The 15,570-nt window shown below is 40.7% G+C and overlaps 1 protein-coding gene across 5 annotated transcripts in view; it reads right to left on the reverse strand.

The window, feature by feature from the left end:
• Positions 1-15,570, reverse strand: part of RPS6KA5 (ribosomal protein S6 kinase A5) — a 186,403-nt gene that overhangs the window by 100,126 nt on the left and 70,707 nt on the right. For 4 of the 5 annotated variants that reach the window (XM_032878629.1, XM_032878630.1, XM_032878632.1 and 1 more), the window contains exon 3: positions 9,210-9,428. In XM_032878629.1, coding sequence (XP_032734520.1) covers positions 9,210-9,428 — 219 coding nt within the window. Of the gene's footprint in view, positions 1-9,209; positions 9,429-15,570 lie in introns of those variants that run through there. The other variant, XM_032878635.1, reaches the window with a different exon arrangement.

The raw sequence follows: 15,570 nt of genomic DNA on the forward strand, positions 1-15,570 counted from the left end.
CTCGTCTTGTCTTGTATCTCAAGTACAGTCTGTTTAACAGGATGTACACACACAAGTGAAAACAATTTCTTTTTAACATCATGCCAAAGTCATCTTATTTTTTTCTTTTGACTGTAGCTCAACATTCTAATAGCACCTCCTGTGAGTGCACTCCAGCTTATCAAAATCATGATAAAGTTCTAAGACATCTCTATCACTTCTGGGAGTCAGTCATATTGACTTCAAAGCAAGGAAACCCTTCAGTTACTGTCTGTTTCGCCACATACCACTGACTGCTGTGTATCATGGTCCACTCCAACTCTTACCACCTCGGCAACAGCTTCACGTTGTAAATTTTGAGAGACATTAATACTCAAAAGTGAAACTTTAGTATTTTAAATACCTTTAATTCATAAGGACAGGGTGATTCATGGTGACAGAACTGTCTACAAAGGCGGGATGGCATTTGTTGTTAATAATGCTCCTTGGCATCATCTTTGTAAAACCCTTTGTGATTTGCTACTTCACTGTCTTCTTTAGTATCTTAATTCTGCTGATAAATCTGGTGGTGTACACAGCCATAAATCAGCTGGTGTTTTGACAAAATTATCGCTAACAGATCAGAGAAGACCAAAAGAAATTTGTTTTTATAGATCACTTTCCACATAGATGTCCCTCCCACTGTAGTTAAAATGAATACGAATTTTAAGAGACAGAGAGAGAACAGATGAAGTACAGAAAAAGTTATTAAAAGGAAGTATGGTCTGCATGTTACAAGATTTGGAAATGCTAAAAAAGATATAAAGGAGAAAATCCAATAAATCCATATGATGCCATTAGACAGAAATTACAAAAGAGCCTAAGAAGATAATAATGATGTAGAATTAAAAACAAAACAAAACAAACACAATGACCAGAAATGTGACTTATAATGGACGGGTTTACAGGATCAGTCAACAAATTACAGCCCAGAGGACAAGTCTAGTTACCATGCCTAAGTCCTGAGGTTGAAGACCAGAGAAATGCCAGAAATGAATGGAAGGCTATGGTAACTAAAGAAAGCATGCTGTACATAGTTGCACATAGTCAGTTCTGAGAGCAATACTACACTCCATAGCCGACAAACGTCAGAGGTAAATATCTGTCAGTATCAACGTTATAATGATCTTATCACTTGGAGAAGCTTGTGACAATCAGGCAAATGTTATCCCAAGGGAATGAGCCTGGTCATGAAATCCCCAATGAGCCACGAATCCTAGGGGGAGTGTGGTAGCAACCCAGACGCGAATTTCCACGTCTGCTCTCAACACCTCCTAAAGAACAGCAAGAATGACTATAAACCTCCATGACCTGTTCCTTCAGCAAAACTGAAAGACAAAAACAAGCAGCATGCTGTGGGCAGGCCGAGAAAGAACAGGGTGGGACATGGTGCTGTGGGAGGGTGAGAAATGCAGTGAGACAGCAGGGTATAAATTAATGTACGAAGACTGTTCGCATCAGCTAGAAGATACAGTGGAAGAGAAGACCCCATGTACAACAGCAACACATGACAGGATATCTAAGATTAACTTGAGAAATCTGGGTAGGAGGAAAATGACAAAACACTCCCCCGAAGGTCTCAGAAGTAGATTTCAACATATGAGATTTACCATGTTCTTAAAACAGGAATAACCAGTATCATAAAAATATCAATTCTCCCTACATTTTTTAGAAGACTTATTTATTTGTTTGAGAGAGAGAGAGAGAGAGAACACGAAAGGGAGGGGCAGGGGGAGAGAGATTCTCAAGTAGACTCTGTGCTGAGCGTAGAGCCAAATGCAGGGTTCAATCTCACCACCCTGAGATCATGACCCAAGCCGAAACCAAGAGTCCAATGCTTAAACCGAGTGCACCACCCAGGTGCCCTTCCCTAATTTTTTTTTAAATTTAAAATAATCCCAGGGTGTCTGGGTGGCTTAGTCAGTTAAGCACTGGACTCCCGGTTTTGGCTCAGGTCATGGTCTCAGGGTGGTAAGACTGAGCCCCACGTTGGACTCTGTGCTGGGCATGGAGCCTGCTGAAGATTCTCCCTTTCCCTCTCCCTCTGCCCACCTCGCCTTGCACATGTTCTCTCTCTTTCTCGCTCTCAAAAAAAAAAAAAAAAAAAATCAAATCAAATCAAAACAATCCCAATGAAAATAACCCTAGTGAGGTCCCCCCACCCCAGAACTAGACAATTCGATTTTAAAGTTCTTATTAAAAAAATAAATAAACATGATGGGCCCCCAAAAGGTTCTGAAAAATAAGAGCAATGGAAGATAAAGGAAACTAGTCATTTTTTTAAAAGAATTTATTTATTTGACAGAGATCACAAGTAGGCAGAGAAGAAGGCAGAGAGAGAGGAGGAAGCAGGCTCCCCGCAGAGCAGAGAGCCCGACATGGGGCTCGATTCCAGGACCCTGAGATCATGACCTGAGCCAAAGGCAGAGGCTTTAACTAAAGGGAACTAGTCTTGCCAGGTTAAAGCACACTGTAGAACTCCGATAAACTAAAACAGCATGATTATGGAACACAATTCAAGAAACCAAACACAACAAAGAATAAGAAACAGATCCTAACATATATGAGAATTTAAAATATTCAGGGCACCTCGGTGGCTCAGTCGTTGAGCGTCTGCCTTCAGCTTGGGGCACGATCCCAGAGTCCTGGGATCGAGCCTCACATCGGGCTCTCTGCTCCGTAGGAAGCCTGCTTCTCTCTCTTCCACTCCCCCTGCTTATGTTCCCTCTCTTGCTGTGTCTTTCTCTGTCAAATAAATACATAAAATCTTTCAAAAAATAACATAAAATACAATATGGGAAAGGCAGAGCTCAAGTCAGTGTAAACTTGGACGTCTTACCAAATGGTACTAGAAAAACTAGGAGCCATTTGAAAAAGATTAGGTTGGATACTATTTTATGTTCCCATGTTATCAAAACACTCTGCAAAAAATAAAACTATATAAGCACTGGGAAAAAAAAATCAGTGAATTCCTTTATAACCTCAAAGCTGAGAAGATCTTTTATGGCTTATGACTGAAAATCCATAAGCCATGAAAATAGTTTTAAAATAAACTCCACTGCATGTAAATTTAAATGTTTTACCTGGTAAAAACATCATAAAGTCAAGAGACAAATGGAAAGCAGGGCAATTTTTACAGTGCACATTGCAAATGGTTATTCTCTCTAAGAGCTCCTTGAAAATTAAGACAAAAATGGCCAAAGGGTGCAAATAAATAATTCTCAGGAAAAAAAGAAAATGACCTTTGAACCCTAAGCAAAGATGTTCACCCTCACTAAGAAGAAGAATGTACATCAGCTCTACCCGGAGCTGTCATGCCTCACCTGTGAGACATGTAAATGTCCCCAAGTGTGACGGCACTCCATGGAAAAATGGTGCTCACACGCAATGTGGCGGGAGTGTAAAATGATCCAACTCCTAGGGAAGTGTATGTGCAAAATACAGATCCTTCCAGGAATCAAGTACTGTTTTTTTCCTATGCAAGTGGGAAATGACATGTGCAAGTTATACCTGGAGCAACAAAATAAAAGATTAGGAACAGCTCTCCCATCTCTAACAGAGAACTGGTCAGACACACTGCAGAACAGAATGGCATACTATGAAGCGATGAAAAAGAACAAGATGGTCTTTATGAACTTCTGCAGTGTGCACTCTAGGATACACCGCTAAGTGAGGAAAACAACAGTCAGAACAGTAAACCGAGCAAGCTACCTCTGGTTAGGACTGATGGGAGTTGGTATCAGGGACCCTGAAATGCAGCCCCATTTGAGTTAGCTTTTTAACTTCTTCCTTTGAATACTGACAGGTAAAGGGAATGACTCTTGGGCTTTCCAGTAGAAACTGTATCTCAGGGTAACCAAGGACTGATTAAAAAAAGCCGTACTTGACAAAAGAATGCCAGCCCATAAATATAGAAGAAATGATAGATTTAGAAAATCACCATTTTGTAACTCATAATTAAATAGTTGGTTTAAGCAAGTAATTATTGAGTATTAATTGTTAAAATCATAAGACATCAAAACATCACACAAGTTATTTTCACTTCTAAGGGAAAAACATAGCCTTGTTCTAAAAGGTGCAGACTGTCACCTCTGTAATTGATTCTCAGCATTACTAACAACCTGATAATCGGTTTCTCCTGACGTGATACAATATGAAACATGCAATATCACCTATGATTTATTCCAGCTAAAACATTTAATGTCAATCGATCAAGATGAGCTCTAACTTCCCAACTACCGGAATCCAGCAGACAGAGGGATGAACTAACAGATACGACAAGACATATTCTCAGACCACTATAAAAAAGAGAATGCTCCAGATTAAGAAATGTCAAGGACATAATAACCAAGTTCAGGTTCCTGGACTGGGTCATGGTTTGGACAAATCAGCTGCAAGGGATACTATGTGACGATTAGTGAAAAGTGAACATGGATGGACCTGTGTGGTAGATGGCCACAAACTACTTGTAGTTCCCTCATCAGGAAGTGAAGTCTTTGGCGAGGATTTGGAGAAAAGGGAACTGTCGTGCACTGTTGGTGGGAATGCAAAGTGGTACAGCCACTGTGGAAGACGGTATGGAGGGTCCTCAAACAATTGAAAACAGAGGGGTGCGTGGCAGGCTCATTCAGCACGCAGCTCTCAATCTTGGGATTATGAGTTTGGGCTCATGTTGGGTGTAGAGCTTCCTTAAAAATAAAATCTTTAAGAAAAATAAAAAATAGAAGAACCATATCATCCGGCAACTCTACTACTGCATATTTACCTGAAGAAAACAGAAATGCGAACTCAATCCATGTACCCCCATGTTCACTGCAGCATTATTGACAATAGCCAAGATACAGAAACAGCCTAAGTGGCTACCAACGATGAATGGAAAAAGAAAGTGTGGTACGTGTATACACAATGGAGTATTATTCAGTCATAAAAAAGAATGAAATCGTGTCATTCATGACAACATGGATGGACTCTGAGGGCGTTACACTAAGTGAAATAAATTAGACAACGATGAATATCACACAATCTTACTTACATGTGGAATCTCTAAAAAGGAACAAATGAACAAACAAAACCAAGCTAATAAGAACAGTTAGGTGGTTGCCAGAAACAGAGGTGGGGGGAGGTAGGCAACATGGGTGAAGGGAGTCAAAAGTCAGCCATGGAGATGTAATGTACAGCATGGCGGCCATAGTTAGTAACACTGTACTGCACATCGGAAAATAGCTAAGAGGTTAAATCCTCAAAGTTCTCATCACAACAACAAAATTCTGTAACTAGGTGTGATGAGGGACATTCATTAGATTTACCTAATCATTTTGCAGTATATAGAAATACCAAATCATTACATTATGTACCTAAGACTAATAAACTGCTGCATGTCTATTATACCTTAATTAAAAAAACAAACAAACAGCAGGGAACTCTATTTCTACACCATTGAATCTGGGCTGGTGGTGTGTTAGAGGTGGGGCTGTGTGAGTTCCAGAGCCTAGCCTGGGGAGGCCTTTCAGCCTCTTCCTTTAGCCTCTTGGCTGCCTCTCATGAGCTGCCCGGATGCTGCTGTGCTGTGAAGAAGCTGATGACTGCACGAGGATGAGAGGTGCCCCCTACAACAGCCAGCACCAACTTTCAGACATGAGAGTAAAATCGTCTTGGTGCTTTAAGCCCAGCCAACTCTCCAGCTAGCTACACACCGTGTGAGCCAGCCCGGGGCCAAACCCGCTGAGATCCCCTGAGCCAACTCATGAAATTATGAGAAAATAAGTCATTGTTTAAGCAACTAAATTGTAGAGTGGTTTACTATGAACAATAAATAGCTGGTGCCACTGCGCAGTAAATGAAATTTAAGTTTATTAACCAGGAAAGGCAGACATCATTAACTGAAAAAAAAAAAAAAAAAAACCCCACTGGTTACAAACTGTAGGTACAAGACAACCTCATCTGATAAAACATACAAGCACGCAGACACACACATGAAAAGATCTAGAAGGATATACACTAAGTAATAACCAAGTGCTATATAAGGACGTAAACTCTGGGTAGTGAAAATGTTTTTCTTATTTTTGCTTTTCCGTATTTTCTATATGCACATATGTGCTTTTGTAGTAATAAATAGTTTTTAAAATAGATTATGTGTTTTAAAAAGATCTATAATGTTGGGGTGCCTGGGTGGCTCAGTCGTTAAGGGTCTGCCTTTAGCTCAGGTCATGATCCTGGAGTCCTGGGAAGCCTGCTTCTCCCCCTCCCACTCCCGCTCCCCCTGCCTGTGTTCCCTCTCTCACTGTATCTTTCTCTGTCAAATAAATAAAATCTTTAAAAAAAAAAAAAAAGACCTATAATGTTGACTTATTCTTCAAACAAGAAGATCAGCTGGGTCCCTGAAGAGCTCTGGATGAAAATTCTTGCTATTAACCTCTAAGAGGACACAAAACTGGATAAAGTCAGTTAATCAATAAACTTTAGAGATAGTTATGGGCTGATCTGGGTCCCCATCCACCCCCAAATTAATATATTGAAGCCCTAACCCCCAGTACCTCAGAATGTGACTGTATTTGAAGACTGGGTCTTTAAAGGTAATTACGATACTTTTACAAAACTAAGCCAGCAGGGATGGGCCCTAATCCAGTCTGACTGGGATCCCTCTTAAGAGGATGACTGAACACAGAAAGCCCCACCAGGGGAGGGCCATGTGAAGAGGCCGCAAGAGGGAGGCCAGGTGCCAGCCAGGGAGGGACAGAGGCCTAGGGCAAGTACTTCCTTACGGCCCGACCCCACCCTCACCTGGATCGGGGACTTCCAGCCCCCAGAACTTCGAGGAAGTAAATGTCTGTTGTTTCAGATCCCCAGTGTGTGGTCTTTTGCTATGGCAGCTCGAGTAAACTAAGACAAGGGCTACGTGTATATATAATACGATATTTGGAAACTCAACCTACTGCACATTCTAAGCACCACAAACTGAACCATAAAGACAGTTTATAATAGAGTTTTATTCTAAGATTCTGAAAAGTTTTGTCTTTAAAGTCGAATAACAACTATAAACACGCACAAAGAGAAATTATGCTAAATATATCCATAGAGCAGGGAAGTAGAGGGCATGCTTTCCAAATGCATGGCCTCACCCATGAGGGAGCCGAGGTGCTATTCTAGTCCACATTCTACTCGTGAACTGGCGTGAGAAACGGGCTTTCCTGTTTTGTTCTGCATTTGTTTATTTATGGGCCACTGACAGCAAAATTAATGGAGAGCCAACAGCTAAAAAGCAACACTATTAAAGACTATAATTTTTTAATCAAATACAAAATATTCTACTCCTCTACTTTTAAATTAAAAACATGATTTACAAAAACTACACTATTTACAATAAGCAGTAAAAAGAAACCGAAAAGACGGAGTACAGTTATGACGAGAAACGGAAGAGAGAGGAGAGGGCAGAGAAGAGCTGCCGCGTGATGGTGTGGTCTAGGAGGCTGGGTTCTGGCTACTTCTGGCTACTTCTGGGTTGCACCACTTACACGATCTTAGGCACACGATTTAACTTTTATGAGCTGGTTCACTGTAAAGGGAGAAGCTTAAACAAGGTAATTATTTCTCAACCAATCTTCATGGATTTCCTAAAGCCTCCCTGGAAATTCTTATAGGGTAGGGATAGAAATAAACTGGTAGGTCTTGGTGCCCTTGAGCTTAGATTTAGGTAGTGGCATTTATTTCTGTTTGTTTTCCATTTGAACGTTTGTGTTTTCCCTTGGGGTAAGAGTTCTGCTGCTCTAATAGTTGAAACCATTGTATTAAAATGCTCTGTCCCCTGGCAACCAGGTAAAAAGATCCAGGAATACATATTTAAGAACGGGTAAATAACATAGCTAAGCAGACTCGCATAGGAGGCAGAAAGAAGAGCCAAATGATACTGATGTATAGGAACATTAGACAGACGATGACATTAATGGGGACTGTGACAGAGCAGGGGAGGATCTGGTCTCTCTACATAAGAGATTTAGGATTCTTAGCTGATGCCTAGCCTAGCATTGCAAACTGAGCCTGCAGTGTAACCTCATGACTCAAAAAGTGAATGCAAATTTAGGCATCATTTACAAAAGTATAATTTCCAAACTGCATTCAACAAAATTGCCCAGTATATTTAAGAACCTGTTTGCATGATCAGTTATCAAAGAATATAGGCAGCACTGTTGGGCAGACTTTGAAATGAGTCAGACCTACGTCCCAACCTTCATTCTCAAGTTTACTCAAGATATGTAACTTCAGGAAATACAGCTTCTCGAATGTTCAGCATCACTAACGGGGGGACTCTAGCAGCACTGTTGTGAGGGTTAGTGATCACCATGGGTAATACTTAGCATGGTGCTGGCATACCATAGGCACTCATGAAATAGCTAATGCTTACAGAGAACTACGTGAAATTCTAGCTCCTCTAATTCTCAGAACAGTTCCATAACTAGGAGATCATAACATGTAAATGCAAATTATCACAAGAATGGGATGAAAATTGTAACAAATGATGACACAGTGAGATATTAGCAGTACCACCATCTACTACTAGTAGGAACAGAAAATGGTGCAACTCTTCTGCAAAGCAATCTGGCAACATGTAGCAGAGGACATTTTCGAAGTTCATATATGATGGTCCAACGCTATTTGGAAAGGAAAGGATTCAGGAAGGGCCTGTGGGTAGAAATGGGAAGTGATCCATTGACTGGTTGGTGGGCATCTCTTTTATGTGCATGTTTATCACCAGAAAAGCAAAGGATCTCCAAGAATAGAAGACTTTCTTTTTTATTTTTCCCACTTACTGATTTCCACAAATATCCCTTTGTCCGCCCAAACCTGGACGTTCCTGAGAACTCCGGAAGCAGAAACCATGGCCCACTTCCCCATTCAGCTCCTCACATGTAAGCGGAAGCCCAGGGCCCAGGGAAGCAGACACACCCAATGACCCAAGTATTTCTTGAGATTAAGAAGGGAATGTGGAATAGAAGAATATAAATTCCTCCGGTTGGGAGGTCCCAAATCCAGAGCAATTCAGGATATGCCAGGAATTGTCACCACAAAGAGAAGAATTGAAGGTCAAAACATTCCATTTCTTCTAAGTCCACAGTATGCTGCCCTTTCCGTTCGTTGCAACTCAAGACCCAAGAGAAAGTGTTCTTGTTAGAAGTCTACCGACGATGAACACTTACCTAAAATGAGATGAAGTTTGGTTTCTGTCTGGAAAGCATAGTGCAAGGTCACCAAGAACGGTGACTGCCTGATGTGCTCCAGGACTTGCCGCTCGGTCCTTGTGTGCTCTGTGGTTTTGGCCTTTTGCACTATTGTGGCTTTCTTCAAGACTTTCATGGCGTACAGCTTGCCAGCATCGTGACCGCTGATTTTACGAACCAGAAATACTTTTCCATAAGCTGAAAATGAGAAGAAAAAATAAAAACAACTAAAATACCACACACAACAGTAATTTCTTGGAAGTTGAAAGTTACAATGCGTAACAAACATTCTTTGAATGGAAAAGTATCTTGACCTCTCTTTCAAATAGTTCTTTCATAGGGGCGCCTGGGTAGCTGAGTCAGTGGCTGAGTGGGTTAAGCGGCTGCCTTCTCAGCCCAGGTCATGATCCCAGGGTCCTGGGATGGGGCTCCATATCGGGCTCCCTGCTCAGCGAGGAGTCTGCTTCTCACTCTGCGTCCCTCGCTCTGCTTGGGCACTTCCTCTCTCTCTTGTGTTCTCTTTCTCTCTCTCAAATAAATAAATCAAATCTTTAAAAAATAGTTCTTGTATACATTTCTTCAGTTGTATGCCAAGTATATTTCTGGGTCCAAAGCTTGGTAGTTACAAATCTAGCCACTGCTGACAAAGTTATATTTTACTGGTATTCTTTCAATATTTTTAGCTGTAGGAAACTAGCCGTTATTATGATCAATTAACCACAACCCAATTCTGGAACAACTAGGACACTTTAGACATCCGATAAAATCTCCAGGTGTTGCTGTTGATGTAAACAAATGAAAACAGTTCTTAATAAGAATCTCATACATTTAGGGCGCCTGGGTGGCTCAGTGGGTTAAGCCGCTGCCTTCGGCTCAGGTCATGATCTCAGGGTCCTGGGATCGAGTCCCGCATCGGGCTCTCTGCTCAGCAGAGAGCCTGCTTCCCTCTGTCTGTCTCTCTGCCTGCCTCTCTGCCTACTTGTGATCTCTCTCTGTCAAATAAATAAATAAAATCTTTAAAAAAAAAAAAGAATCTCATACATTTAAATCAAACACCTCGAGTATCCCTTTATACTTACAGAAAAATCTAAAGGAACATAAGCTGACACTTTTAAACAAAAGAGATCTTCAGACTTAAAAAAATATTAAAATGCCCTAAAATGTCAGCAATGCTGACAGAAGCCCCTTTATATCTCTGGACAGTAAGTCATGGCTCGGTGGGTCAGCCTCCCCAAGTTTTCCCTAAGCGCTCAGCTGGGCAAACCCTGTGTGCGGCGCTACTCCCCCAACTGGGGAAAATGGAAGGCTCAGGGTCCATCTGAGGCAGAGCAAGAATCTGCATCTACTTCCCTAGAGAAAAGGGGAGAGGGCTGGAAGGGGAACAAGGAGGAGGGAGGCAGAAGGGCAGGACCACCACTGTGAGAGGGCAGGAGTAGGTCCCCAATTCATCTCTACAGCATATAAATTCTCTTCCCTAAACACCTTCTGGGATGGGCAAGCCCAGTCCCACTTCTGAAGTTCAACACTTTAGTCAGACCATTCTGGAGCCAGTCCAAGTTCCGACCCAGACCAGTGCTTCCCTGCACTCTGCCCACACCTTCACAGTGGTTAGCACACAGTTCTGTTCGGATCCACTCACTAGTGGGACAGAGCTTTAAGGAAGCTCTGTGTTATTCAGGTCAGTCCTTCGGGAAGTAAATGAGTACCAACAGATGATATACACAGACGTAAGGATCAGAGAAAGGCTGCGATACTCCTGAGGAGGAGGAAAGCCAACATTTCCTAAAGAACTTGTCTATGCCAGGCTCTGTGCTAAATATATTCCACATATTGGTTCACTTAATCCTCAGAACGGCCAATGATGGTGGTACTTGAAGTAATTCTATTTCACAGGTGAGGAAATGGGTTCAAGGAATGTAAGGAAGAGGCCCAAAGACTTGAGCAAGAAGTGACAGAATTGATTCAAGCTCAGGGAACCACACTTTCTACTGAAAATGAATTTTAAAAAATGATTCTTCACAAATACTACAAGTCCGATGCTCTGGGTTTCAGTAAAATCACTACCATAAACATACTGAACACATTCTGGAATACAGAGGAAGTTCACAAAAGGTTTGTGCCTTATCTCATTGTAAATAAAATAATTATAGACTGAGATTTTAGTAAGGTGAAAATGAACCAAAAAAAGAAAATGACAACTTTCAGAACCCGACAAATTAAACTGAAGTATAAAAATGAAAAAAAAGCTTATCTATTCAGAAGCACTGAAATGAAGCTAGAAAATATTCTAATAAAATGTGCTGTATCTTCCACAGTCAGCCATTATATAAACTCAGTAGAAAGTGAAGTCCTCTACAAGTATGGGGCTTTTGTGTTCCCTACATACACACGGCATCTGCCCTGAATTCCTGTTCTCTGAGATTCCCATCTCCAGAATGCTCCTTAGAAATTATGTTACCCATATATCTTCTCCAACAAAGAAAATCTTCCGTCATTGATAGAAGATGGCTGTTCGGCTTATATGTAGTTAGTCTTTCAGCGTAAGTGTTGACCAATGCAGGATGTTGGCACCTGACATCTGAGTACTTGTCAGGTGCTTCAGAAGTACTCACTCCTTTCTTATAGCATCCCTGTAAGGAGGTGAGGAGGACTACCTCCATTGCACGGATGGAGAAACTGAAGCAGAGAACATACTTGCCCAATCAGCCCCATGCCCACACTCTGAACTATGTTCCATCTGCCTCCCTTCAATGAATGACCTCACACACAACTAAAGAAGGAGTCAGACATTAAACAGAAGTGACAACAGAGGTTAGGTGTTTTAGTGGCAGAATGGACACAGCGCTATTAACTTCTAAGAGGAGAAAATCTTGCAAAAGGACCAATTTCATTGATGGAGAGGGGAGATGGAAATGTCAGAAAATGTTCCCTATATTGAGTGGAAACAAGCCTTTTATAATATTTATCTGTTGGTCCTTCTACACGCTTTGGACTTACAGAAAAGAATATTACCTTTCTTCTATAATTTTTTTAAATATTTAAAATCACCATCATGCCATCTCACCTATGCAAAACATCGTTATTCCTTAAACTAATCTTAGAGTAAATGATTTTGAGACTTCCCACCACTAGAAGGTTCCACTGATGTGTTCTGTAAGTTATAAACATTTTTTCTTTGATTTCTTTCCTGTTACTTTAAAAATATGTCCTATTATGCTCTCCACATAAATATAAGATAACATAGGATAATGGATATGTCAAATAACATAAAACCATCCTATTGCTACATTATATACTATCTGTCAAATAATAAACAGTCATCTTCTTTGCCATGTGATGATATCCAGAAGCTTGCCAATAACATAAACTAAAGTCTACATATAGCCTGCCAATACAATTACTTTCTCATCTATCAAAAAATTTCAGGCGAAAAAGTGTGATAAAGCTTACAAATCTTCTGTTTTGACTTATAATTGCCATGATTAACTAAAGCTACAGTAAGTACTTTTATCACATAGTAAGTGCCAAAGATGCTTTTGTCAACAAAATTCGAGAAGTGCCTTATAACATTCCAAATAACAAATATTTCAGACAAACAGGATCTTATGAGTAGGCTGCCTACCTAAAACACAGTTGCGTCCAAATGGCCTTGTTTTTGAAGCCCCCATAAGGCTGCTTATCACACTGCAGGGGGGAAGAAAACACAGTCACTATAGGAGACACCTCCCTGGGTAGGCTGGTTTGCAGATTAGTATAGAGGGAGAGAGTAAAGCAGTCCTTCTATTGAATAGCACCTTCCACTCCAGAACCACCCACGTGTTTTCCAGTATTTTAAGAGGGGCCACTAGAACTGGAATTTGACAGCAATATTATATCCTTTCTGTTTGTAACCAGATGAATGACCGCCTGCCTTCTAGTACAGCCAACTCCTGGCTTTGTTCGTTACGTGTGTGCTGACATCGTTAAAGAATTCCAATTTTGAAAGCATATTTTGCAAACTGGAGAGGCTACCAATGGTGAAAACTCTTTTGGCCATAAAAAATAAACAACAGTACTTCCTGCTCAGATGGAGCCCCTAAATGGATGTTTGGCAACACATCTGGCTTTTCTACTTAGGAGACCGAGCTTCCTGCTTTTGCGTGACTTTAATGTCCACATCCACATGCAAGGACTTCAAATGCTTTATCAGCAATCCTCACAGAAGTCCCGTGTACTGCTGTGAATCTTATTGAATTCATCAGCACCAGGGCCTTTTCAGGATACTCTGCTAAGAAATATGAGCAAAAGAGGGCATGGAGTTCATGGTTTTCCAGAAGACCAGTCTTATAGGGCTTGATGGAGAGGTAGAAGTTCTCCTTACTTTGAGACTGAGGGAAAGTCAATTCTAAGAATCCATGACAAGAAGGCTTAATTCCTGACTTAGCTTGATAGATACCTGTGATCATAGGAATGAAATAAATCCTTCAATTCTAGGCCCTAGAGACATCATTTTGGGTTCTGCTGAAGACCTGCGTCCTTGTCTAGCCATGCAGCCATTTTTGGGAGGGGAGAACTGGATCAAGACACGTAGGTAAACTTCTCCAAAGCTGGCTCAGAGGAAAACTACAGCTATCTTAGGAAAGTTACTTCTGTTCAAACTGAAATGTGGATTTAGAATTCTATCCCAGTCAACACAGACAGCACAATGTTGGCAAACCTTGTTGGTGATGACCTCAATGGATTGAGGATAAAGCAAGTAATGTGAAAGGAACTAAAACCAAGAATCGTGGGGAAACGTCTAGCTCTGTGGAGTAGGTTCAGTTTGCTTTTCCAATAGAGGAATCCTATTCCTCTTGCCACAATTACCATTATGAATCAGGTTTTCAGCAATTGTTGTCGTAATAAAGAAAAGTTAAAACTGACTGACAGTTTTAAAACAAGAGGACATTCATGCTGCCATCTCAAAAGCCATCTCACAATTTCAACTACTTTTTGAAATTTATTTTGAGCATAATTAAACTGATCTTTTCACTTTATTTGTAAAATGTGAATTCATTAAAAAGTTTTAAGAAGTAGCATTTCATCTTTGTATTAAAATGATAATGAGCTCACAATTTGGTAAAAAATATTTTTACAGACTATAACAGCAATCACTTCAGAAAGCCCTAAGATCAAATTCATGTAACATTTACATACATGTACATGCACTATTCTGGAGGAAGAGGTTAAGGACCATTTTTCTAGCAGGCCTCTGATTTATTTACTTCATTACAGTGCTCACCTAGGACATGCTGCTCTCACTGGGGTCCAAATGGCTCAGCCACTGTGAGATCACTGTTTCCTGTCACTCAAACTGTTCTTTTTTTTTTTTTTTTTTAAGATTTTACTTATTTATTTGACAGACAGAGATCACAAGTAGGCAGAGAGGCAGGCAGAGAAAGAGGAGGAAGCAGGCTCCCTGCCAGGCAGAGAGCCCGATGTGGGGCTCAATCCCAGGACCCTGGGATCACGACCTGAGCCGAAGGCAGAGGCTTTAACCCACTGAGCCACCCAGGCGCCCCACTCAAATTGTTCTTAATGCTATTTAAAACTGTGTACATTTTACACACTGCTTATCAGCCACGTCACACTTTGGGTTCATACCAAACTTATAGCAGAAGCTACTGTACTTGAACTGCAGCCTTTAAAAAAATATATATGATAGAAATTCTTAGTGACTTCCCCTTAGACATAAGACCTCCCCCTCCCTCTGTCCAACACACTGCTGCACACTGAAAGCCTGGAGCTGGCTGGTTCCCCCGTGCACTTCTGTCTCTGTGCAGCTCAGCCGTCTGCTTCCTACCATTCACGGATACTCGTGGCCTTACCCATTGATTCCTGTTGTAGATGTTACTGTTATTATGTAATTTAACTATATATTACATAAACCACTAAAATGCAAATGTGAAAGAAAAGAGAAAAATAAGGTTGAATACTTCGGAAGAACTACATAAAAGCAAGACACTTAAAAAAAAAAAGAGCTGCTGAAAAGCTAGGTGTGGGCGGAACACTATAAAAGGCTTGGGGGAAAATTGTGGAAATCTAGAAAGATTTTGTACTCAGAGTACTTCAAATGCGTCTGGTTCTCACTCCACTTTAAAGAATCTGAATCTTAATTTTAGGTGATGCACTACAAGGGTAGTTTATAGAAAATAAACTATTGTTTAAGAACTTCTTCTCAAAGGTCCTGTGCCTACAACAAAGACTGGTAAGTGAATACGTATATATCCTTTTTAAGTGAAAATATGTTCAGAGTATTTATATATACCCTTTCAAAGTGATTTTCCACCTTAATCAACCTTTGTTGATTAACCACAAGTAC

Source organism: Lontra canadensis, unplaced genomic scaffold, assembly GCF_010015895.1.
Source record: "Lontra canadensis isolate GAN:19392208 unplaced genomic scaffold, GSC_riverotter_1.0 scaffold64, whole genome shotgun sequence".
NCBI lineage: Eukaryota > Metazoa > Chordata > Mammalia > Carnivora > Mustelidae > Lontra > Lontra canadensis.